At 42.2% G+C, this 27,168-nt stretch overlaps 1 protein-coding gene across 2 annotated transcripts; it reads left to right on the plus strand.

Moving 5' to 3' along the window:
• Positions 1-170: 170 nt before the first annotated feature.
• On the plus strand, positions 171-27,167 carry LOC115150708 (pantothenate kinase 4). Of its 2 annotated transcripts, XM_029694238.1 has the most exons (20): positions 171-772; positions 1,185-1,267; positions 11,496-11,704; positions 11,786-11,969; positions 12,053-12,145; positions 12,425-12,578; positions 13,015-13,196; positions 15,924-16,005; positions 16,163-16,263; positions 16,573-16,578; positions 19,334-19,489; positions 19,615-19,727; positions 19,944-20,031; positions 20,304-20,455; positions 23,722-23,777; positions 23,883-23,932; positions 24,138-24,242; positions 24,390-24,490; positions 24,608-24,676; positions 25,403-27,167. In XM_029694238.1, the coding sequence occupies exons 1-20, from the start codon at positions 640-642 to the stop codon at positions 25,656-25,658; spliced, it is 2,373 nt and encodes a 790-aa protein (XP_029550098.1). In that variant the 5' UTR covers positions 171-639; the 3' UTR covers positions 25,659-27,167. The 2 variants fall into 2 exon arrangements, with proteins under 2 accessions (XP_029550098.1, XP_029550099.1); XM_029694239.1 differs by lacking the exon at positions 16,573-16,578 and having other exon boundaries at positions 284-772.
• Position 27,168: the final 1 nt, after the last annotated feature.

Raw genomic sequence — 27,168 nt, forward strand, 5'->3', positions numbered from 1 at the left:
AAAGGCTGGGCAGAGGAATGTGCCTATTGGTTGATGCATGCAACGTCTGAGCAGAGGAACACGACCAATGAGGGGATTTGATTAATCTGGGCCCGGCGCCCGGTTAGGGACTGTGAAAGTTGAATGCATTCGTTTTGGAAGCTGGCTAAATCCCGGGAGTGAGCCAGTTGTCCTAGTGGAGTAATGAGTAGGGTTCTATTTTTTAACATGCAAAATATATATACATTTTTTGTAAATATAAAAACGCTTTATCTACCTTCCCAATGAAAACTAGTTTGAAAAATAAAACACGTTTCTGGACGGAGCACTATCTATTGTGCTGACGCAGGACAGCGGATATTCGGATTTTGCGCCACCCTGTCACTCAATCATTTTAACTTTTTTGCTATTTTTATATAGATACATACAACTAAAACTTTTCAACTGAGGGGTCTAAGAACCATTTTGCCGCCTGGTGGAGCCGGGCCATGGACGATGCACCATGCTGCCTTGTTGACAACATGACCGAGCTGTAGTCAAGTGGGTCATGTCAGCCAGGCTACGAGCCGCGCAGAAAAGCATTCGATTGAGATAGGCGCTCATCCTGCCCGTTCGGGCTATAGACAGTCCCCCGTGGCTCAGCATAATCGAATCCGCACAATGTCTACTTCCAAGATGGCGGCGGGATGTGAAAGAGTGGACAGTAGTCACAGCATGGATAAAAGCATAACTCTTCCACCCAACGAGATCTTCAGGAATTTGGAAAATGCAAAGAGGTTCGCAATAGACATAGGTAACGTTATACACTAAGTTGCATTTTCTATCGCTACTTGAATATGTTCAGTTGGCTTCTTACTTTGACAACACACAGCCAGGCATTCACGAGAGGTTAGCAAGCAGCGACGTGTTGTCGTTCTGTCTGGCTAGCTAACACTGCAGTGTTTAGATTAACTAAATGAAGTACCTGTTACTGCGAAGTTATCTTAGCGCCACTGGCCTGCTACAGACATACATGTTATCTAGTGGCAATTAACATTTTTATGGGCCAATTTTAGCTGCAGTTTTCTCAACTGTCTAGCAAATTAAGTTAATTTTTACCACTGAGCCAAAGTGGCTGAGCTGTCAAACGTGTCTGACATGTTTTTCCATGCTAACTAGGTAGCTACTACGATCAATTATCTCAAGAACGTTTTTTTTCCTCACAGGTGGATCTCTGACGAAACTCGCCTATTACTCCACTGTTCAACACAAAGTAGCGAAAGTACGGTCATTCGACCATACTGCAAAGGTAGGTGGTATACATAAACGTTGGAACACTGTCAGTACACTTAGCCTGGTGTCAGACTAGACGCAACATAGTATATGTACAACCGGGACACCCAAAATGTGGTTACATAAGACAGATGGTTACTCAAGCGAAAGTAGGTGGATGGGTGGCCGTATAACAGGAACGTTAAAACCTGTTAGGGTATAGGGGGCAGTATTGAGACTTTTTTGAAAAAAGATGTGCCCATTTTTAAATGCCTCCTACACCTACCCAGTAACTACAATATGCATATACTTATTATATATGGATAGAAAACACCCTAAAGTTTCAAAAACTGTTTGAATGGTGTCTGTGAGTATAACAGAACTCATTTGGCAGGCAAAACCCTGAGACAGATTCTGACAGGAAGTGGATACCTGATGTGTTGAATTGACTTTGAGCCTATGCCATTGAAAAACAAAGGGGGTGAAGTATATTCTGGCACTTCCTATTGCTTCCACAAGATGTCCCCAGCCTTTACAAAGTGTTTTGAGTGTTCTACAGTGAGATCTGACCGAATAAGAGCCATGGAACGTGATGGTCCATCATTCACCCTGGCGCGCGATTTGATGGTGGGTACTCTCATTCCGAAACGTTTTAAAAGAAAACCCAATGGTCCGCCTTGAATTTTATTCATGTTCTGGTTAAAAAAGGCCCTAATGATTTATGCGATACAACGTTTGACATGTTTGAACGAACGGAAATATATTTTTTCCGTTCTTGAAGTGAAGTGAAGTCCGGCTGGCTTAGATCATGCGCTACAACACGGAGGTTTTTCGACATAAATGATGAGCTTTTTTGAACAAAACTACATTCGTTATGGACCTGGGACTCTTTGGAAGTGACATCTGATGAAGAGAATCAAAGGTAATGGATTATTTATATAGTATTTTCGATTTTAGATTCCTCCAACATGGCGGTTAGTCTGTATCGCGATGCGTATTTTTCTGGCGCAGTGCTCAGATTATTGCAAAGTGTGATTTCCCAGTAAGGTTAATTTAAAATCTGACAAGTCCATTGCGTTCAAGAGATGTAAATCTATAATTCTTTGAATGACAATATAATATTTTAGCAATGTTTTCTAATATTAATTAATTATTTTGTCGTCATGACTTGACTGCCGGTATTGGAGGGAAACGATTTCCTGAACATCAACGCCATAGTAAAACACTGTTTTTAGATATAAATATGAACTTGATAGAACTAAAAATGCATGCATTGTCTAACAAAATGTCCTAGGAGTGTCATCTGATGGAGATTGTAAAAGGTTAGTGCATAATTTTAGCTGATTGTATGGTTTTGGTGACGCATGTCTTTGAATCGACAATGCATTGCACACAGCTATTGTCAATGTACTCTCCTAACATAACCTAACTTTATGCTTTCCCCGTAAAACCTTTTTGAAATCGGTAAACGTGGTTAGATTAAGAAGATGTTTATCTTTCAAAGGCTGTAAGTTAGTTGTATGTTTGAGAAATTTGAATTTGTACATTTATTTGGTTTCAAATTTGCCGCTCTTGAAATGCACCTGCTGTTGATAGGGTGCGCCACAGGTGGCACGCTAACGTCCCAGGTAGCCTCAAGAAGTTGCAACCAATGTTCCCTCTAAGCTGCGCAAGTGCAAGCAGCTCCCCAGCGACTACCGCGCAGAAGAAACTTCAGCCACGCAGCGAAGCACGAGATTGAACTTCACCCAGCTTTCTAGAGTTTGTCCCGTTAGTTTACACTATCGTTGTTCCTTTACTGTGGGAATTGTGATCGAATCAACACAATATTAGCTACTTTAAATGCAACATAACAAAACAAACTATGCAAGAGATTTTGTTGTATGCAGAAGGCATTGGAGTAGGATTCTATTGCATTGCCAGGCAAGACTCAGGTCCGTACTCTACGCATACCGGTGCGCCATAACCAATCAGTGCTGCAGCAGGATCTGTGCCGTTTATTTTGAACTGGACTGTTTTTACAGCATGAGCGGTCATGAGGTGATGCACTTGTTTTGTGATCAAAGCGAGAGCTACTTATAGCGACGTGTGCACGTTTGTTCATATCCTTTGCTAGTTAGTGAATTTTTAACAGTTATGGATAATTTGTAGTCAGCAATGGGGGAGTGATTGCTTCCTACAATACGTGTGCAATTCTAGACGTCTTTGAAAAGCGAGTCAGGTAAAGAGCTTTTCTTTGTCTTAAAGGGCCTGTGTTGTATTTTGAGACAGGTTTGAATAAGCTAAGTAGTAGTATGGGAATAATGATGCATTTTATTTTGTTAAGTGGTTTCTTGCATCAAACACATTTTCAGTTACCTTCTTGTCTGAAGGACAAGTGGATAAACAGGTTCATGTCAAGCTCTGCATGTTTTTTTTCAAAAGTCTCATGGAATGTAGACCTACATTGAACACCACACATTGGCTGCTACTGTAGGCTGAATGATAGAACAGTCATTTCCATGTTAAAATGTTATGGGATGCATTTTCTTTATTGTTTTTGATGGTTGGCTACTCTGGAAGGCCTACATTATGATCAAATTGCCACAGTATTGTTCTTGGTCACTGTTATAACTGTAACTTAAAGCTGAGTACAGCCAAAGGTGTTCACAATCGCGCACCAGAAGTTGCACAGAATTTTCACAAAGTTCAATTTGGTGCTCAGCAGACCTGAAATTTACTCCGTGACAAAACAAATTAGGGGGAACATTGTGAGTTCGAATCTCATCATGGATAACTTTAGCATTTTAGCTAATTAGAAACTTTTCTACTACTTTTTTGCTACTTTGTATCTACTTGGCATGTTAACTAACCCTTCCCCTAACTCTAATCTTAACCCGTTTAGCTAACCCTTTCCCTAAACTTAACCCTAACCCCTAAAAGCTGCTGCATGGTCAAGCATAAATTAGCTTCAACCCTAACCCCTAGCCTAGCTAACGTTAGACAGAAAATCGTAACATATCATACGACGTGTGATGATCATCCACAAATTAGTACGTACCATACAAAACATAACAAATCATACTAAATGTAGTGTCTTAGATTTATGTACAGAATAATACGAAATGCTCTAAAACCAGGTTGCAGCGCTGAGGTCCAATGGAGCAGAGGACATACGGTACATAAGAGCTTGGCCTTTTCCCTGTTAGATTTGCTCAACTCCTGTGTCCTCTTTCCTATTGAAAAAGGTCAAAGATAATCGAGGAGAGGGAAAGTTGATAAAAATGCACATGTATGAAATTAAGCTGTGGGAACTGGGAAATCTCAGACTTCCGACTGGGAAAAATCTTTTGAATTTTTCTAGAGCTTTGACATGAAGATCACTGATGTCATGATTAGGTTGCACATTTTGGGGAATATTCAGAGGTGGAAACTTTCCATGGGAATTAACAGAAATATATGCAAATTTAATACAATTTTAAATATAGACATTTTTTGCATTGGCTATATTTACCATATCATATGGAGACAGAAACATAAACCTTTTACCTTATCATAAGTAGACATAATTGCAAATTATTAAATCCTTCCAATAGAAAGAAAATATAAAATGTAGATACGAATTGAACTTTAATTGAGTTGACTCTTCACATGGGATGAGTTCACTGAACTACAAAAGGGAAAATTAGAATGATCCCCAATGATCCACGCGTCTCCCAAAAACGTTTTCAACATACATCTGTAAAATGATAGTTTAGACACTAAAGCTTTGGTTGCCTTCCTCTCAGGCTTCCATGTCTTCTCTCTGGACCTCCTCAATGTCCACCTCTTGAACATCAGACTGAGGCCTCATCTTCACTGTCACTTTCCAACCTTGTTGAGGATGGCTCGTTGTCAGGCTCAAAAAGCCTCAAATTTGCCCGGAAGACCACCAATTTTCAACCCTTGTATTGGTCAGCTTGTTGCGTGTGTGTTTTCCCAAACAAGGACCAGTTGCGCTCCGAGGCAGCTGATGTTGGTGGGATTTGGAGATGATGGAGGCAACAGGGGAAAGAGCCTCAGAGCCACAAAGTCCCTTCCACCAGGTGGCTGATGAAATATGTTGGCACGACTGCCATATTGCATCTCCATCCCAAAGCCCTTGCTTTGGAAGTGTAATTCGCCAGATTGCCAAGAACCTTGCCCTCATGTAGGCCAAGGTGGCGAGACATGGTATTGATGACACCATAGGCCTTGTTGATCTCTACACCAGACAGGATGCTCTTGCCGGCGTACTTGGGGTCCAACATGTACGCTGTGGCGTGTATGGGCTTCAGGCAGAAGTTCTCACGCTTTTTGATGTATTTCAGAACTGCAGTTTCCTCTGCTTGGAGTAACAGTGAAGTGGGAAGGGCAGTATGGATTTCTTCTCTTACATCTGCAAGCAGAGTCTGAACATCAGACAGGATGGCATTGTCTCCCTCAATCCGTGCAATGGCTACTGCTATAGGTTTCAGGAGTTTCAGGCTGCTTACCACTCTCCCCCAAAATACATCATCCAGGAGGATCCTCTTGATGGGGCTGTCCGTATCGGCAGACAGTGATATGGCCATTTCTTGGAGAGACTCCTTCCCCTCCAGGAGACTTTCGATCATGATGACAACACTACCCCAAACGGGTGTTGCTAGGCAGCTTCAATGTTGTGTTCTTATTCTTCTCACTTTGCTTGGTGAGGTAGATTGCTGCTATAACTTGATGACCCTTCATATACCTAACCATTTCCTTGGCTCTCTTTTAGAGTGTATTCATTGTTTTCAGTGCCATGATGTCCTTGAGGAGCATATTCAATGCATGATCAGCACAGTCAATGGGTGTGATGTGAGGGTAGGACTCCTCCACCTTAGACCAAGCAGCCTTCATGTTTGTTGCATTGTCTGTCACCAGTGCAAATATCTTCTGTGGTCTGTCATTGATGACTGCCTTGAGCTCATCTGCAATGTAGAGACCGGTGTGTGTGTTGTCCCTTGTGTCTGTGCTCTTGAAGAATACTGGTTGAGGGGTGGAGATGATGTCGTTAACTATTCCTTGATCGTTCAACCACCCATCAAAGATGATTGCAAGTCTGCTTTCTCTATGATTTGCTTGACCTTCACTTGAACTCTGCATCCAGCAATTGAGTAGATAAAGCATGTCTGGTTGGAGGGGTGTATGCTGGGCGAAGAACATTCAGAAATCTCTTCCAATACACATTGCCTGTGAGCATTAGAGGTGAACCAGTTGCATACACTGCTCGAGCAAGACATTTATCAGCGTTTATCTTCGTTCCTCCATTGAGTCAAAAAAACTTCTGATTCCACGAGGACCATGAGCTATTGCTATCGATAAGGTGTCTGATTCATCATTTTCACCTCGAATAGATGTAGAGGGAGAATTGTTAGAGGTTGCTTGTTGTGAGCGCTGAGGAAACTTTATGCACTTGACCAGATGATTCTGCATCTTTGTTGCATTCTTCACATATGATTTGCCACAGTATTTGCAAATGTACACAGCTTTTCCTTCTACATAAGCTGGAGTGAAATGTCTCCACACATCAGATAGTGCCCGTGGCATTTTCCTGTAAAGATTAGGAAAAAATAAAACACAATTCCATGTACAGATAAATAGTTAAGCAGTTAGATTAAACAACTTCTTTGTAAGATAAATGTTTTAAAAATGAAACATGTATGGAAACAGATGAATTAACACTCCTCAGTTAGCAGGTGTGCTAAAACCCACATGACAGCAAAAATGAACTAGCAGAAATGACTAGTTAACAAAAAATCATGTATGTCAAAAATATATTCACCCCACCCGGTATTGTAATCAAAACTTACCAGAAAGCATGTAGTCCTTGGCTCAGACAGTGTAGTAATGTGGGCTCAATAGAAAGATCTTGAGAATCATTTGTACATGTGATGGAAGAATGCACTGTGCTTGCAGAGGGTTGCAATTCCATTGAATTGGGGATAGTTTAACCAAAGTATGCCACAAGACCTAGAATTGCCTTGTGTATCCCACAAAAAAATGTTCACTGTTATAAGCTTAACTTTTTTTTGATGTATTTAAGCAAAATTCCCCAAATTCCAGGGCTTAACTTCCAATGAAAAATATCTGGAAAAATTCAGAAAATATACCAGAAATTTCCAACCCTAGTCATGATTTGGCCTCCTTCCCAGTTATCTTGAAACTACCATGATGCGACATCAGGCAAATTAGGTTTACTGGGTGGAATCCCAAAATAAATATACTAAGTGATAAAAACATTTTGCCTGTTGGCAGGAAATTTCATAGATAAAGGTTAAGTAGAATATATATATATATATATTTTAAATGTTTGCTTGCTCGTCAAACATCTCATTCCAAAATCATGGGCATTAATATGGAGTTGGTCCCCCTTTGCTGCTATAACAGCCTCCACTCTTCTGGGAAGGCTTTCCACTAGATGTTGGAACATTGCTGCAGGGTCTTGTTTCCATTCAGCCACGAGCATTAGTGAGGTCGGGCACTGATGCTTGACGATTTGGCCTGGCTCACAGTCGGTGTTCCAATTCATCCTAAAGGTGTTTGATGGGGTTGCGGTCAGGGCTCTGTGCATGCCAGTCAAGTTCTTCTACATCGACCTCGACAAACCATTTCTGTATTGACCTCGCTTTGTGCACTGGGGAATTGTCATGCTGAAACAGGAAAGGGCCTTCCCCAAACTGTTGTCACAAAGTTTGAAGCACAGAATCATCTAGAGTGTCATTGTATGCTGTAGTGCTAAGATTTCCCTTCACTGAATCTACGGGGCCTAGCCCGAACCATGAAAAAGCCCCAGACCATTATTCCTCCTGCACCAAACTTTAGTTGGCACTATGCATTGGGGCAGGTAGTGTTTTCCTGGCATCTGCCAAACACAGATTCCTACTTCAGACTGCCAGATGGTGAAGCCTGATTCATCACTCCGGAGAATATATTTCCACTGCTCCAATGGCGGCGAGCTTTACACAAAAGCCAGCCGATGCTTGGCGTTGCGCGTGGTGATCTTAGCTTGTGTGCGGCTGCTTGGCCATGGAAACCCATTTCATGAAGCTCCAGATGAACAGTTATTGTGTTGACGTTGCTTCCAGAGGCAGTTTGGAACTTGGTAGTGAGTGTTGCAATCGAGGACAGATGATTTTTACATGCTACACACTTCAGCACTCAGTGGTCTCATTCTGTGAGCTTGTGTGGCCTACTAATTCGCGGCTGAGCCATTGTTGCTCCTAGACATTTCTATTTCACAATAACAACACTTACAGTTGATCGGGGCAGCTCCAGCAGGGCTTTCATTTGTTGGAAAGGTGGCATCATATGACGGTGCCACTTTGAAAGTTACTGAGCTTTTCAGTAAGGCCATAATACTGCCGATGTTTGTCTATGGAGATTGCATGGATGTGTGCTCAGTTTTATACGCCTGTCAGCAACGGATTTGGCTGAAATAGTCGAATCCACAAATTTGAAGGGGTGTCCACATACGTGTGTGTGTGTGTGTGTGTATGTATGTGTGTGTGTGTGTGTGTGTATATATAGTGTATCTTTCGTATCAGCGAGAAATTTAAAAAAAAGAAAATGTTAAGTTACTCTGACAGAGTTCATCTGTGGAGTTGGGAGAAACTTCCAGAAGGACAACCATCTATGCAGCACTCCACCAATCAGGTCTTTATGGTTGAGTGGCCAGATGGAAACCACTCCTCAGTAAAAGGAACATGATAGCCCACTTGGAATTTGCCAAAAGACACCTAAATACTCTCAAACCATGAGTAACAAGATTATATTGTCTGATGGAGCCAAGATCGATCTCGTTGGTCTGAATGCCAAGCGTCACGTCTGGAGGAAACCTGGCACCATCCCTACGGTGAAGCATGATGGTGGCAGCATCACGCTGTGGGGATGTTTTTCAGTGGCAGGGACTGGGAGACTAATCAGGATCGAGGGAAAGATTAACAGAGCAAAGTACAGAGATCCATGATTTAAAAACCTGTTTTAGAGCACTCAGGACCTCAGACTGGGGTGAAGGTTCACCTTCCAACAGGACAACGACCCTAAGCACACAGCCAAGACAATGTAGGAGTGGCTTCGGGACAAGTCGCTGAATATCCTTGAGTGGCCCAGCCAGAGGCCGGACTTGAACCCAATCGAACATCTCTGGAGAGACCTGAAAATTGCTATGCAGCGATACTCCCCATCCAACCTGACAGAGCTTGAGAGGATCATCAGAGAAGAAGGGGAGAAACTCCCCAAATACAGGTGTGCCGAGCTTGTAACGTCATACCCAAGAAGACTCGTGGCTGTAATCGCTGCCAAAGGTGCTTCAAAAAAGTACTGAGTAAAGGTTCTGAGTACTTATGTAAATGTGATTTTTCAGTTTTTGTAATACATTTACAAAAACTTCTGAACCTGTTTTTGCTTTGTCATTATGGGATATTGTGTGTAGATTGACGCGGGGAAAAAAACAATTGAATCCATATTAGAATCGGGCTGTAAATGTAACAAAGTGGGAAAAGTCAAGGGGTCTGAATACTTGCCATATGCAGTGTAGAGTGAACATTTTATTTTGCAATGCTCACGCACGCGGGCGGTGTGGTCAGTATCTTTTTTTTTTAATCCCTTTATCCCCCCCTTGTGTCCAACTATTTAAGCCATTTACTCAGCAACAATAACATCAAATGTCAGTGCTCAATGAGGGGATAAAGGGATTTGCTGCCAAAGTGCTTAGCTATGAAGTGTTATTACAGTGTTTAGGCCTGGAGGACTAAGCAGACTGAACTGTGTGTCTTGTCTGAGGTCTCTGATGGGTCTACCTGATGATAAAAAAAATGTGTGTGTGTGTGTGTAGTTACAGAAACGTAAACTAATCAAGCTTGTTTTAGTTGGAGAGAAGCCAGTAGGGGATTGCTTCAGTGTGGGTTTTGTGGTAGACACATATAGGCTACCGATTCATGCTCTAGGGCATCAAGAAGTAGGGATGCACCAATATAACATTTTTGGCCAATTCCGATATTTTCCTTGCCAAAAAAAAACGATACTGATATTAAAAATGTTTGCGGCCTATTTAAGCGTTCTAGTACAGTTAAATAGTTGAACCACACACACACACTGACCAAAAAGTTATTTTGTTGGCATTTACGTATGTCCCAATTACCAGTAAAACATAATCAAAACCTATTTCTTTCACTTATGCTGTGCTGTTTTGTTGTTCTCAACCAGGATTTCATCATATCAAGCAGTGAAGTTTTCACGTAAACTCTTTCTTGTCTGCATCGAAGTAGCGGTCCTTGTACCTAGCATTGAGCATGGTGTGACACAGTAGAGGCTCAGAGAATGCCACCGAATCGCTTGTTCACAGCCTCTAGTAGAGTACTTTTCCAAGTTAACCCGATGGTCTGTGTTGGCATTTTTGTTGAGCAGGCCATGACAGGGTATCAATTCTGCTGCAGACACAGTTGAGCTTATTTCTCGAGTCAGTTGTTCGAATGTTCTCAAATGCCATTGAAATGGCAGCAGCGGTATGAGAATGAGCACATTCTTGAGCATGCAATACAGCTTTAGTCTGTAGGAAATCCTCGTAGAACAAATGTGCTGTTAGACTCATAATGCTCATGGGGCTGACATCACATGTCCAAATGTCAGTCGTGAAGCTAATAGCAGTGATGCCCATATCAAGTAGCTCATGGATGCTGTGTAACTCCAGTAGGGCAGCATCTGAAAAATAGAGCCTACTTGGTAGTGTGTGCCAGTGCTCGATCCAGTCGGCGAAAGCCAACATCATACACAACAGAACGGTTGATTGTCAAGGGCAATGAATTCCATTATCTTGGTGTTAAGGGATTTCCCCTTTGAGTTGTCTCGCTGAAATGTTCTTACTCTTTCAAATGACTACTCAACTTCTTGACTGCTCGATCCACACAGCAGACACTGTGGGCTAGGTTAGGAATGCTGTGTTGCACATGTAGCGCTATATTTTTCATGGCGTCATTACGTCATCTACCTACGATATATAGGTATGCATGTCAGCTTTGACATCGGTTTTCACATTGGCGTAAAACTAGACATCGGGTTGATGTTGACATTTTTAGCTAATATTGGCCGATTCTGATATGTTTACTGATATCGTGCATCCCTATCAAAAAGGTTTGTACCTTGGGACAGTGAAGGTGTAGACTTAAAGGTCTTACTGAGACCACTCAGGTTGCCCTGGTGGTCTGCAGTGCTGGCCTGGTCTCAACTGTGTCTCTCCTCTTTACTAGGAGACTGAGGGTGACCCCCTCTATGAGATCTCTATGCAGGAGGAGGTGTCGGCTCGCCTTCACTTCATCAAATTTGAAAATGCCTATATCGAAACCTGCCTGGACTTTATCAAAGACCACCTGGTCAACACTGACACCAAAGTCATCAAAGCCACCGGTGGAGGGGCTCACAAGTTTAAAGATCTCATAGAGAAGAAACTGAAACTCAGGTGAGTTTTATTTTTAAAGACCCCACGACCAGTAGAAGGTTTTGCTTATTATAATGTAGCTATTCTTTATGTTTTGATTAGGGTGGACAAGGAGGATGAAATGACATGCCTGATCAAGGGCTGCAACTTTGTGCTGAGGAATATCACCCATGAGGCCTTTGTCTATGCCAAGCATGCAGACTCTGAGTTCCGCTTCCAGAACACTCACCCTGACATCTTCCCTTACCTGCTCATCAACATCGGCTCAGGGGTGTCCATTTTCAAGGTACCAATGCCTGACACTCCAGATCTGGTGTGACGTAGCCTATGTAGACTTACCCATTAATTCAACAATCTTTCGCCAAACAGGTTGAATCAGAGGATACATTTGAGCGTGTTGGAGGAAGCTCCATAGGTGGGGGGACATTCTGGGGCCTTGGAGCACTGCTCACAAAAACAAAGGTAAAACCCCTCCTCACCCCCATGCTGAGACTTCAAGCCCAGTAACCTTTTTTAATTGGTCAAGCTATTCAAATTAACTTAAATTTACATTTTTATTTTCTGTTGGTTCTTGCCTATTATCTTGCCAATTGACCTTACTGCTACTTTTTATTATCTGGAAGACTGCCCTGTGTACTTAAACTCTTGTTCTGAATAGGGTGGTTACAAAATAGCTATCTGGGTGAAAAGTCTCTTTTTTTAAAACTACTGTACTCCATGACCTGCTCTCCCCTCCTACAGAGGTTTGATGAACTCCTTCAGTTGGCCTCGAAGGGGCAGCACACAAATGTTGACATGCTGGTCAAAGACATCTACGGGGGATCTTATGGGTCCTTGGGCTTGACTGGGGACCTTATTGCAAGCAGCTTTGGGAAATCTGCTACTCCTGACAAAGGTAAAGAGAATAGAGCATTTGCAGTACTTTTACTCTTTACCCCATGACATGTTTTTCATGGTACTGTCTTCAGGAGCGGACTCCCTGGCATGCTATCTACTGTAATGTAGGCTACATTCCTGTTGAGCACTAACTGATTGATGACCTCTTACCCAGTTACTGTGACCTTGTCCCCTGTAGGCTGGTTGGTTATTGTTACTGTTGAGAAATGTAGACGAGGCAGCCAGCCATGGCAAAAAAAGCAACTAATTCACTCTATTAGATCGTTCATGTGTATCATGTAGTGCCAGTAATACCGGTCACAAACTGCCAATACATAAACCAACACTGTACGTACGTACTTCAATGGGACCTGGGCTTGTTGACGAGTTATGTTTCTGGTGCTTCACTTGGCTGTATGTTGACATACCTTTACTTTTGTCTCCTCCTGAATTAGAGTTCTCTAAAGAAGACATGGCTAAGAGCCTGCTCCATATGATCAGCAATGACATTGGGCAGCTGGCCTGCCTCTATGCCCGGCTCCACAACTTGACCAGGGTCTACTTTGGGGGTTTCTTCATCCGAGGACACCCTGTTACTATGCACACCATCACTTACAGCATCAACTTCTTCACCAAGGCAAGCCCCCCACAATGTGCAGTTAGGGGAAAAAGTATTTGATCCCCTGCTAATTTTGTACATTTGCCCACTGACAAAGAAATGATCAGTCTACAATTTTAATGGCAGGTTTATTTGAACAGTGAGAGACAGAATAACAACAAAAAAATCCAGAAAAAGGCATGTCAAAAATGTTATAAATTGATTTGCATTTTAATGAGGGAAATAAGTATTTGACCCCTCTGCAAAACATGACTTAGTACTTGGTGGCAAAACCCTTGTTGGCAATCAGAGGTCAGATGTTTCTTGTAGTTGGCCACCAGGTTTGCACACATCTCAGGAGGGATTTTGTCCCACTCCTCTTTGCAGATCTTCTCCAAGTCATAAAGGTTTCGAGGCTGACGTTTGGCAACTCGAACCTTCAGCTCCCTCGACAGAATTTCTATGGGATTAAGGTCTGGAGACTGGCTAGGCCACTCCAGGACCTTAATGTGCTTCTTCTTGAGCCACTCCTTTGTTGCCTTGGCCGTGTGTTTTGGGTCATTGTCATGCTGGAATACCCATCCATGACCCATTTTCAATGCCCTGGCTGAGGGAAGGAGGTTCTCACCCAAGATTTGACAGTATGTGGCCCCGTCCATCGTCCCTTTGATGCGGTGAAGTTGTCCTGTCCCCTTAGCAGAAAAACACCCCCAAAGCATAATGTTTCCACCTCCATGTTTGACAGTGGGGATGGTGTACTTGGGGTCATAGGCAGCATTCCTCCTCCTACAAACACGGCGAGTTGAGTTGATGCCAAAGAGCTCCATTTTGGTCTCATCTGACCACAACACTTTCACCCAGTTGTCCTCTGAATCATTCAGATGTTCATTGGCAAACTTCAGACGGGCATGTATATGTGCTTTCTTGAGCAGGGGACCTTGCGGGCGCTGCAGGATTTCAGTCAGTGTGTTACCAATTGTTTTCTTGGTGACTATGGTCCCAGCTGCCTTGAGATCATTGACAAGATCCTCTCGTGTAGTTCTGGGCTGATTCCTCACTGTTCTCATGATCATTGCAACTCCACGAGGTGAGATCTTGCATGGAGCCCCAGGCCGAGGGAGATTGACAGTTCTTTTGTGTTTCTTCCATTTGCGAATAATCGCACCAACTGTTGTCACCTTCTCACCAAGCTGCTTGGCGATGGTCTTGTAGCCCATTCAAGCCTTGTGTAGGTCTACAATCTTGTCCCTGACATCCTTGGAGAGCTCTTTGGTCTTGGCCATGGTGGAGAGTTTGGAATCTGATTGATTGCTTCTGTGGACAGGTGTCTTTTATACAGGTAACAAGCTGAGATTAGGAGCACTAATCTCAGCTTGTTACCTGTATAAAAGACACCTGGGAGCCAGAAATCTTTCTGATTGAGAGGGGGTCAAATACTTATTTCCCTCATTAAAATGCAAATCAATTTATAAACATTTTTGACATGCGTTTTTCTGGATTTTTTGTTATTCTGTCTCTCACTGTTCAAATAAACCTACCATTAAAATTATAGACTCATTTCTTTGTCAGTGGGCAAACGTACAAAATCAGCAGGGGATCAAATACTTTTTTCCCCTCACTGTACCTCATTAACAAGCATGTCTTTCTCAATCCAGGTACATTTTGATTGAGGTCTAGATTTAGCTCTGACAGAGCTGGATCTGACAACAGCTGACTATATTCAGGTATGGGCCTAGTTCAGCGCTTGAAAAGCAGCAATCAAATCTGAACTGCAGTATTCACACAGTAGTATGCAAGTATACCCTTTTTCCTGAGATACACATTGCTTTACTCTCTTGGCCAATCAGAATGACGCAAAGTGCTACAACAGCAGACAGTGCACATTTGTTTTCAGGGTGCTATTAGTTTTTGGCTAACAGTAGCCTAGGCTAATGGCAACAGTGAAAGAGAAGTCTGTTAGCCATCATAGACAAAGTTTTCTTGTGCGTGTTTTGCATTGATCTGTGTCAGGTCTTGTGGGACACTCTGTTGGTGTGCACCTGTAGGCTAGTTACTGTGGGTAAAATGGCATACCCTTGTCAGGGCTGACTGGATGGCTATAATGGTAAAATGCCTTTTCGTGTAAAACGCAACATATGAGCTTGAAAATAAAACTACAACTTTGGCTGCGTTTACACAGGCAGCCCAATTCTGATATATTTTTTCCAATGACATCAGATCTTTTCACATCAGCTCTTTTTCTGAGCTGATCTGATTGTTCAAAATACCAATTAGTGAAAAAAAAGCTCAATTGGGCTGCCTGTGTAAACGCAGTCAATGTGTGTCCTCAGAACTGTAGGCTACATTTACAGTGCGCAACTGTAAGCAATGTTCTGTCAAAGCCACGTGACATCTGAAGCAGCAGTAGCTAACGTCGCCGTACATAAACACTACATTTTAAGGTTTATTTTATTAAATGTAGCATTTCAAATGTCATGTCCTTGTGTGTAACATGGACAATTTAATTTGGAGCTTTTTCATTGTTAAATGCACCCCGTCAACAAAAAAACTAAAGATTACTCAAGTTTTCGAGTAGTAATGTCCGGTCTGATATCCGGATATTTGATTAACCGTGCCCCTCCCTAGTGGAGATAATAATACATAAACATTGATATGACATGTTTGATTGTATTGGGCTGATGGGCTACTTTTAAATGATACAATCTGTGAGCATAATTAGTTGGAAATGGTTCCATCTGAGTGGAGTTTTCTATTGTGTTTTTGCAGGGTGAAGTCCAGGCACTCTTCCTGAGGCATGAAGGCTATCTGGGGACTATTGGAGCCTTCCTTAAGGGAGCAGAGGAAGACAGTGGGTCAAGATGCTTTCATCTATGGGGTTTCTTCTTGACAGAAAGTGGCACAGGAATCCATACTTTATCACACCCTAGGTTTTGTAAGGATTTTCTTCTTGATGGGAAGTTCTTTCTTTTTGTCTAATTCACTGTTATGTTTTTCACTTGATCTAGATCCTAACCAGTACAGTTGGGGGGAGAACTATGCTGGGAGCTCTGGCCTTATGAGTACTTCTCCTGACCTGAACCCCATGCAACGTGCACGTAGTGGAACAGTAAGTCCATTGGAAAAGAAAACGTTAAAATACTGAAAGGTCCGCTTAAGACCACCAGGGTGCGCTCATAACCCACGTGTTATTTAATTTTGGTGTCATTTCATTGACCATTATAGCAATTCTCCCCACTCTCTTTCTGAGATTGTGGATTTGATATTTTCTATGGAAATGTCACCAACGCTGTCCTTTTTAAAATCCACAAGCCTGGTATGAGGCATTGATCTTTTCAGTCTAACATTTGTTTTAATTTCTTCTCTTCATATCCACAATCTCTTACCTCTGTTTACCTACTGTAACCCTTATCTTCAGTTTTCCGTAAGTACTTCTCCATGCTTTGTGTGTAGTGTTTTGATTAGGGCTATTTGTTTCCTCATGATTCTGGCTTTGTAGCTACACAGCTTGCCAAACATTCACAATGGGTTAAATAAGGTTTCAGGGAGACAGCTGTGGCATTGTAACTGCTATATGCCAGCCTTTTCCTTTCACATATTTATTGCTTAACAGCCTTTGAAGTGTTGCTTTGTGTAGTCATGGTTTAAATTCTGCTGTAACATGTTATAACCAACCTTATAGTCAACCAACCTGTGTGTCACTGTGGAGAATAGTAGTCTGTTCACCTTATAAATTCTGCATGAAATCATACTCACTGCACGGATGTGACTGGTGTGAGGTGGTATACTATATTTTTTTATGTTGATACTATAATGTTGACGCGTGTGTCCACTGCACACTAACAGTGTAGAGTTTGACACATAATGCTATTCTCAGCTCACTGACCACTAGGGGGCATAGTGAAAACATTGCAGTTTAGCTATGTTGGAAGGAGTCGTTTCACTTTTATATGGTTGTTTAGCACAAAACCGATGCGTGCGCAACTTTGGGACTAAACAGACTGGGTTGGCTTATGTTCAAAGCATTATTGACAACATGTAAACTCCCTCTTCAAATTAGGGCTGATTTGAAAAGCTGTTCAAAAGAGGACATTGTATTATTTCTTTGTACTCCCTGACGAAGGCCATGCAGCCGAAACGTGTCGGATTTTTACAATTTTTTTCCCATTGAACATGCCATACAAATAAAGGCATTTTAATTATTTAGATGAAGAGTGACTTGGTCCTCCTTTCTTTTTGATATCATGTAAACTATATTTGGCCTCCAAATATTTATTGAAAAAAATCAATGTGCACAAGAAGCACTTGTTTTCTCTCAAATACATCGTTACAGTTGTTGGTTAGCTAACTAATGAATTTTAGCCATATTAGCATGGATGTGTCATTACTCAAAACACCTCAAAACAAGACCTGGTATCAAGAACAAGATACAACTGGCTGAAACGAGCCGCCTATGAGTCCCCACATCAAATTGTATTGGTCATATACACATGGTTAGCAGATTTTAATGCGAGTGTTGCAAAATGCTTGTGCTTCTAGTTCTGACAGTGCAGTAATATCTAACAAGTAATCTAACAATTCCCCAACAACTACCTAATACACACAAATCTAAAGGCATGGAATAAGAATATGTACGTGGATGAGCGATGGCCGAGCGGCATAGGCAAGATGCAGTATATACATATGCGATGAGTAATGAAAGATATGTAAACATTATTAAAGTGAATAGTGAGTCAATGTAGGCAGCAGCTTCTGAGTTAGTGATTGCTTTTTAGCAGTCAGATGGCCTTGAGATAGAAGCTGTTTTCAGTCTCTTGGTCCCAGCTTTGATGAACCTGTACTGACCTTGCCTTCTGGGTGGTAGCGAGGTGAACAGGCAGTGGCTCGGATGGTTGTTGTCGTTGATGATCTATTTGGCCTTCCTGTGACATCGGGTGCTGTAGGTGTGCTGGAGGGCAGGCAGTTTGCCCCCAGTAATGCGTTGCGCAGACCGCACCACCCTCTGGAGAGCCTTGCGGTTGAGGGTGGTGCAGTTGCCGTACCAAGCTGTGATATAACCTGACAGGATGCTCTCAATTGTGCATCTGTAAAAGTTTGTCAGGGTTTTAGGTGACAAGACTCATTTCTTCAGCCTCCTGAGGTTGAGAGGTGCTGTTGCGCCTTCACCACACTCTGTGTGGGTGGACCTTTTCAGTTTGTCTGTGTACGCCGAGGAACTTGAAGCTTTCCACCTTCTCCACTACTGTCCCTTCGATGTGGATAGAGGGGTGCTCCCTCCTGTTTCCTGAAGTCCACGATCATCTCCTTTGTTTTGTTGACGTTGACAAAATGGCTTAAAGACAACAAAGTCAATGTATTGGAGTGGCCATCACAAAGCCCTGACCTCCAGCCTATAGACAATTTGTGGGGAGAACTGAAAGTGTGTGTGTGAGCAATGAGGCCTACAAACCTGACTCGGTTACCCCAGCTCTGTCAGGAGGAATGGGACAAAATTCACCCAACTTATTGTGGGAAGCGTGTGGAAGGCTACCCAAAACGTTTGACCCAAGTTAAACAATTTAAAGGCAATGCTACCAAATACTAATTGAGTGTGTGTAAACTTCTGACTCACTGGGAATGTGATGAAAGAAATAAAAGCTGAAATAAATCATTCTCTCTACTATTATTCTGACATTTCACATTCTTAAAATAACATGGTGATCCTAACTGACCTTAAACAGGGAATTTTTACTAGCATTAAATGTCAGGAGTTGTGAAAACTGAGTTTAAATGTATTTGGCTAAGGTGTATGTAAACTTTCGACTTCAACTGTAGATCGATGTTATTCTCTGAGGCTGCCCGGAACATTTCCCAGTCCTCGTGATCAAAACAATCTGGAAGCATGGATTCCGATTGGTCAGAACAGCGTTGAATGTTCTTGTCATGGGTACATCTTGTTTGAGTTTCTGCCTATAGGACTGTAGGAGCAAGATGGAGTGTGATCGGATTTGCCGACTATGGCAGCTTCTTGTCATTGTTGCTGGCTATCTGACCATTCAGAATCATAACACACAGCCTTTTACCCCTGCGATGTGCACGCATCATTTCTATGACGTTGTGAGGCAACCCGTCTAAGTGTGCATGAATGCATTAGCCTTGCATTATGTACAGTGCTCAGTGTGTCTCCTCTCCGGTTTCAGTTTGACATGTTGGAGATGGACCGTCTGGAGAGGCAGCTGGTGAATCTGCCCCTGCTGCAGGACCCGTCCTCCTACATCCCAGACACAGTGGACCTCTCAGAGGACGCCCTTGCACGGGAGTACTGGCTCTACTGCTTCGAGGAGGCCCTGGATGGGGTAAGAGGCAGAGAACCTGCCACTGGTCTATTAATCAATATACACACATTGCATGATGCATTGACAGGGAGTCCTTATCCTGGTCACTTTTGAAACGGCTGATCTGGGCAATGTGCTTTGGATAGGTGGTGAAGAGAGCTGTTGCCAGCCAGCCTGACCTTCCAGAGGCCGCTGAACGAGCAGAGAAGTTCCGTCACAAGTACCAGCACAAGCTTCAGACCCTCCGCCACCAGCCTTTGTAAGGGGAGCCACAGGATCTGAATGCTGCAGATAGATTTCAAAGGCTGTTAAACCAACTAGAGCATAACACGGTTTCTTGATAATTTATAGATGCTTGTCTCCAAAGGCATCTTATTAGTGGATGAGTCACTCTTGTAGATGAAGTCTCACTGTTCCCTCACCAATCTGTATGTGTTTATCTGCTAATGTAGAGTACTTCTCTTCTCACCTCTAGTGCTTATGGATCCCTCACTGTCAGAAGTCTGTTAGACACAAGAGAACACTGTTTAAACGAGTTCAACTTCCCTGACCCATACTCAAAGGTTTGAGTTGATTCTATAGCTCTTTCCTATAAAACTATTTTTCTCTGTTTGTTCACGGTTCCAATAAATGTTCTAATGCTACACTTTTTCTGGAATTGATTTACCTTGAATGTTGTAGTTCATCTGAAGCTTTCAAGTGTCGTCTTGTGTGCCTTTTAATGTAATTTCATGTCCACTTGCCTTGATTAGCATGAATTGCTAATGTTGTCGCTCATCAGTGAGAAGTGGGAGGAAGCTGTTGTCTCAGTGCTGTGTCTCCATCCCTCCCACAGATCAAACAGGGGGAGAACGACATGGCCCTCAAGTACTTCCAGAAGGCAGTCAAGTCCCTGGAGGAGCTGAGCTGGGAGCAGAGGCAGTTTGCCCTGGTCAGGGGCCTCCTGGCTGGGAACGTCTTCGATTGGGGAGCCAAGGCTGTATCGGAGTGAGTCTTAATGAGGCTGCACTCTGTGCACTCCTAAACTTGGGACTTTGAAGGATATTATTAGGACTAAAATTCTGGTCATATACAGTGCATTCGGGAAGGTTTTCTGACCCCTTGACTTTTTCCACTTTGTTAAATTACAGCCTTATTCTAAAACGAATTACATTTTTTCCCCCTCATAAATCTACACACAATATCCCATAATGACAAAGCAAAAAGAGGTTTAGAAATGTTTGTAAATGTATTAAAAATAAAAACTGAAATCACATTTACATAAGTATTCAGACCCTTTACTCAGTACTTTGTTAAAGCACCTTTGGCCATGATTACAACATCGAGTCTTTTTTGGTATGACGCTACAAGCTTAGCACACCTGTATTTGGGGAGTTTCTCCCATTCTTCTCTGCAGATCCTCTCAAGCTCTGTCAGGTAGGCTGGGGAGTGTCGCTGCACAGCTTTCTTCAGGTCTCTCCAGAGATGTTCAATCGGGTTGAAGTCCAGGCTCTGGCTGGGCCCCTCAAGGATATTGAGACTTGTCCCGAAGCACAATTGATTGGATTCCACCTGTGGAAAATTTTATTGATTGGACATGATTTGGAAAGGTACACCTGGTTATATAAGGTCCCACAGGCGACAGTGCATGTCAGAGCAAAAACCAAACCATGAGGTTGAAGGAATTGTCCGTAGAGCTCCGAGACAGGATTGTGTCGAGGCACAGATCTGGGGAAGGGTACCAAAACATTTCTGCAGCATTGAAAATTCCCAAGAACACAGTGGCCTCCATCATTCTTAAATGGAAGAAGTTTGGAACCACCAAGACTCTTCGTAGAGCTGGCCGCCTGGCCAAACTGAGCAATCGAGGGAGAAGGGCCTTGATAAGGGAGGTAACCGAGAACCCGATGGTCACTCTGACAAAGCTCCAGAGTTCCTCTGTGGAGATGGGATAACCTTCCAGAAGGACAACCATCTCTGCAGAACTCCACCAATCAGGCCTTTTATGGTAGAGTGGCCAGATGGAAGCCGCTCTTCAGTGAAACGCACGTGACAGCCTGCTTGAAATTTGCCAAAAGGCCCCTAAAGACTCTCAGACCATGAGAAACAAGATTCTATGGTCTGTTGAAACCAAGATCGAATTATTTGGTCTGAATGCCAATCGTCACATCTGGAGGAAACCTGGCACCATCCCTACGGTGAAGCGTGGTGGTGGCAGCATCATGCTGTGGGGATGTTTTTCACTGGCATGGACTGGGAGACTAGTCAGGATTAAGGGATAGATAAATGTAGAAAGTACGGAGATCCTAAATGAAAACCTGCTTCAGAGCACTCAGGATCTTAGACTGGGGCGAAGGTACACCTTTTAAACAGGATAATGACCCTAAGCACACAGCCAAGACAACACAGGAGTGGCTTCGGGACAAGTCTCTGAATGTCCTTGAGTGGCCCAGCCAGAGCCCGGACTTGAACCCGATCAAACATCTCTGGAGAGACTTGAAAATAGCTGTGCAGTGACGCTCCTCATCCAACTTGACAGGGATTGAGAGGATCTGCATAGAAGAATGGGAGAAACTCCCCAAATACAGGTGTGCCAAACTTGTAGCATCATACTCAAGGCTGTAATCACTGCCAAAGGTTCTTCAACAAAGCACTGAGTAAAGGGTCTGAATACTTATTTAAATGTGATATTTCAGGGTTTTATTTTTACTACATTTCTAAAAACCTGTTTTTGCTTTGTAATTATGGGGTATTGTGTGTAGATTGAGGAAAAAACTATTGAATCAATTTTAGAATAAAGCTGTAATGTCCGAAATAATAGTGAAGACATCAACACTGAAATAACTCGTATAGAATCATGTAGTAACCGAAAGTGTTAAAACAAATCAAAATATAATATATTTGAGATTCTTTTAAGTAGCCACCTTTTGCCTTGATGACAGCTTTGCACACTCTTGGCATTCTATCAAGCAGGAATGCATTTCAATTAACAGGTGTGCCTTAAGTTCATTTGAGGAATTTCTTTCCTTAATGCGTTTGAGACAATCAGTTATGACAAGGTAGGTGTGGTATACAGACGATAGCCCTATTTGGTAGAAGACCAAGTCCATCTTATGACAAGAACGGCTCAAATAAGCAAAAGAAACGACAGTCCATTGTTCAATCTGGAAAATTTCAAGAACTTTTAAAGTTTCTACAAGTGCAGTCGCAAAAACCATCAAGCGCTATGATGAAACTGGCTCTCATGAGGACCGCCACAGGAAAGGAAGACCCAGAGTTACCTTTTCTGCAGAGGATAAGTTTGTTAGAGTTAGCTGCATCTCAGATTGCAGTCCAAATAAATGCTTCACAAAGTTCAAGTAACAGACATCAAGTGTTCAGAGGAGAGTACGTCAATCAGGCCTTCATGGTCGAATTGCTTCAAAGAAACCACTACTAAAAGACACCAGTAAGAAGAAGAGACTTGCTTGGACCAAGAAACACGAGCAATGCCCATTAGACCAGTCGAAATCTGTCCTTTGGTCCAAATGTTTTATTTTTGGTTCCAACTGCTGTGTCTTTTGTAAATTGAACGAATTATCTCCGCATGTGTGATTCCGACTGTGAAGCATGGCGGAGGTGGTGTGGGGGTGCTTTGCTGGTGACACTGCCAGTGATTTATTTAGAATTTAAGGCACACTTTACCATCATGGCTACCACAGAATTCTGCAGCGATACACCATCTGGTTTGGGCTTAGTGGGACTATCATTTGTTTTTCAACAGGACAATTACCCAACACACCTCCAGGCTGTGTAAAGGCTATTTTACCAAGGAGAGTGATGGAGTGCTGCATCAGATGACCTGGCATCCACAATCACCTGACCTGAACCCAATTGAGATGGTTTGGGATGTGTTGGACCGCAGATTGAAGGAACATCAGCCAATAAGTGCTCAGCATATGTGGGAACTCCTTCAAGACTGTTGAAAAACATTCATGAAGCTGGTTGAATGGCAAGAGTGTGCAAAGCTGTCAAGGCAAAGGGTGGCTACTTTGAAGGATCTCAAATATTAAATATATTTTGATAAACTTTTTTGGTTACTACATGATTCTATATGTTATTTCATTGTTTTGATGTCTTCACTGTTATTCTACAATGTAGAAATAAATAAAAACCCTGGAAGGAGTAGGTGTGTCAACTTTCGTCTGGTACTGTATATTTCAATTTTCTTGAGAAAATATTGTTTTTAGATGAGCAAAGATTGTCGCTCATGCTCACATTTTCACTTGTAATAGTGTTCTGGAGTCTGATCCGGAGTTTGGCTTTGAACATGCAAAACTGCAGTTGGAAGGTATGAAAGCCCCTATTGGGTTAACGTGTTTTATATGGCCCTGCATTTTACACTGCTGCTGCAACCTATACAGGCTACTTAATTATAGTTCCTTTTTCTCCATAGATCGGCCGTGGCTTGTGGATGCCTATGACCAATGGCTCGAGAGACTGAAGGTAAGAATTTAAACTGTTTCCTGATGTTGAAGTGTTTCAAAGTTGTGATTATATTCGCTGCATTTGGTTTATGGGCCACATCCTAACTTAAGATCCACAGAAGTTGTGTGCCTGGATGTCAAGTTAGGATTTGGCACAAAGATGTATATGACTTGATGCTGTGGAATTGTAATTGAATACCATGCCTACTGGCTTTCTTTTCCAGGGCCCACCTCATAAGTGTGCATTGTTTTTCGTAGATAATAGTGGAATAGATATCATACTTGGAGTGTTCCCATTTGTCAGAGAGCTTCTCTGCAGGGGAACAGAGGTAAGAAGCTTCACAGTCCATCCCCTCATATCTGAAAAGCTGTCACTTGTACCACCCCTTCAAATATAAACAGGGTTTAATAAAACAGTATGAATGCAGCAAGATTTCCTTTTTTTTCCTTTGACCCCCTGCTATGTTGTTTTCCAGGTTGTCCTTGCCAGCAACTCTAGCCCAGCTCTGAATGATGTTACAAACAGTGAGCTGCAGATCTTGACTGAAAGAATAGCTGCAATGGATTTAGTCATACAGTGAGTATTTAAGTCTTTTGTCACTGCATTTATGGATGTTAAAGATAGGATAGTAATGATACATTTTTTTGGTTTTCCTATACCAGCATGCCAATGTCCATTTAATTTGTTTTGCAGGTCTGCTGTGAAGGAGGACAGGCTGACGCTAGTCCAGAGTGGCTCCAGCTCTCCTTGCTTAGACTTGAGGTCTGTTTTATTTCTTAAGCGTTCATTATATTTCAACGTAACATACCTTTGTTAATTATGTTTAAAAACATAACCTGAAGCAACATTTTAAGTTTCTTTAGTACCGTAATTTCCGGACTATTAAGCGCACCTGAATATAAGCCGCACCCACTGAATTTTTTTTAAAGTATTATTTTGAACATAAATAAGCCGCACATGTCTATAAGCCGCAGGTGCCTACCGGTACATTGAAACAAATGAACTTTACACAGGCTTTAACGAAACACGGCTTGTAACAAAAAATGTGCAGTAAGCTAATAAGTCAATTCCTAACGCTGCTGTTTCAATCGCCTTCAACTTGAAAGCTGCATCATATGCATTTCTCCGTGTCTTTGCCATGATGAGGGTGACAAAATGACTACCGTAATCAGAATGATGGGAAGTTTGAGAGCGCTCGATTTAATCTAAACAGTAAACAAAAAAGTTGTTTGACCTTAACCCGTTCGGCAATTTCATTGGTCTAATGCCGCCAAAAAACTGAGCACGTCACAGAATGTGTTTTTTTGGAGAGAAAAAAATTGAAAGCGGGAAAAATCCATATATTAGCCGCGTCATTGTTTAAGCCACGAGGTTCAAAGCTGGGAAAAAAGTTGCGGCTTATAGTCCGGAATTTACGGTAATTTGTGTTAACTTACATTTTCAAGGTAAATCCTCCCAAATGTGTGTTAATTTCTCTCCCCACCACAGCCGTCTTGACAAGGTGTTGGCTGGGGTTGTGCGAGAGCGCCATGTAGACCTGGTGATCATCGAGGGCATGGGCCGGGCCATCCACACCAACTACTATGCCATATTGAGCTGCGAGAGCCTCAAGATGGCTGTCATCAAGAACTCCTGGCTGGCTGACCGGCTGGGGGGCAAGCTTTTCAGTGTGGTCTTCAAGTATGAGGTGCCACCAGGCCACAAAACCACCACCCTGGATCATGTTCCAGTGACGCCTTCATAATCTCTCTTTTGAAGTCTGATCATGGGACAGGCTGAACTGGTTGAGGTACTAGTTGGAGAGGTCCAGTTGGCTGTAATAGGGTTGATTTGACCACCTCCTGATGATTGACATGCTGATTGTACAGGGAGGTGTTAAGATAATCAGTGGACTTAGGTTGATTTGAAAACTTTGTGGGTTATTTTAGCAAGGATGTCAAAGCAGAGTATTACATTGCTTTGTAACACCAGAATGTTTAAATGTCTTTATTTTTTGAATATACAGCCATACTTTGCACCATGTTGTGTGTTCTCGTAGATCACAGGCTAAATTATAGTTAAGGTATCAGAACAGACAACAGTTGTCAGTGGTAGAGGTGTGCGCTCTTTGCAGATTGACTGTCAATGCTGGTGAGATACTCTACTAAGTGCATTTATAGACAGGTTATCATCAGTACCCTGCTGTTTACACACAGCATCCCAATGGTTACCATGACAACGTTTCCCTTTCAGTGGTGGAGATGCTTTGTGTGTGGCTTGCTACCAGGGTAATTACAGCAATCTGTGGTGAAGCAACACAAAAATATGGTAAATGTGCCTTGAGGTTGGAGTAATGAAAAGCATAGCTTGTTCAAAATACAACCAACCTGGTTTAATTTCTTGTGTAGGGAAAGCATGGACGTTTGTTACCTTGGCCTACATGAGTGTATTTTCTTTGATTCCAGGATTTGCCTCCTTTCATCACTGCCACTAGGGGAATTGAGATTATTTACTTAATTGTGTGATGATCATTGCCTGAGAAGCTAAAATGTTGCTACTGGGAATTTGTTTGAAAAGAGTGGATAATAGCACTTTATTGATGGGGTTAAAATTATTCTTAAAATTCCAGAAGGTGGCAGTATTTTACTGTGAAATATGCTCCTAACAACCCAAATTAAATGTGAAGTATATTTTGTTCAATGGATGTTCTGAAAGTGTGTTGTGTCAAACTCAAAACGTGTATTTCAGGTAATTTCATTGCAAATGTTTAAGCCATCTTTGTGTCATTATCATTTTGTTGGTAGCCTTAGTAAAATAGGTCTGCTTCCAAACAACTAAAACATTGATGTTGTCAAACAGTAGGCTAACCACAGTCATTAACAAAAATGTTGTGTAAAAGGGATCTACTTTCAATTCTTAAAATAGTTTAAACTAAGGCAATAACAGATCTGCTCTTATTAAAATAATGCTCTGGGTGATTGGAGGTGACAAAGTATTTTATGGTTAATTTACTTACTGATGATGGTATGAATGAGTATCTTTATCAAACCAGGTGTCTGAAATGGAGGTTGAGGTCTTGCTGTCCAAATGTTTCCATGGCTTTTTGCTTAACCTGTGAACTCACTTTGCGATATTGTATTATAATTTGTGTATAGACATGTGAAATAAGTTTTCATATAATTTATTTGCGTTATGAGTTCATGATGTGCCGAAATTAGGCAGAGTATTTCGTTCTCTTGACAATCACATTTAATTAAATCTTAATATATTTTAAT

This window comes from Salmo trutta, chromosome 16 (genome assembly GCF_901001165.1).
Source record: "Salmo trutta chromosome 16, fSalTru1.1, whole genome shotgun sequence".
Classification (NCBI taxonomy): domain Eukaryota; kingdom Metazoa; phylum Chordata; class Actinopteri; order Salmoniformes; family Salmonidae; genus Salmo; species Salmo trutta.

Bases quoted from the DNA above. Each gene is read 5' to 3' on its own strand.
- LOC115150708 (XM_029694238.1), top strand. From the start codon at position 640: ATGTCTACTTCCAAGATGGCGGCGGGATGTGAAAGAGTGGACAGTAGT. The intron at 12,579-13,014 runs GTAAAGAGAATA...CTCCTGAATTAG, and splicing joins ATCTGCTACTCCTGACAAAG to AGTTCTCTAAAGAAGACATG. The intron at 20,456-23,721 runs GTGAGTCTTAAT...CACTTGTAATAG, and splicing joins GGAGCCAAGGCTGTATCGGA to TGTTCTGGAGTCTGATCCGG.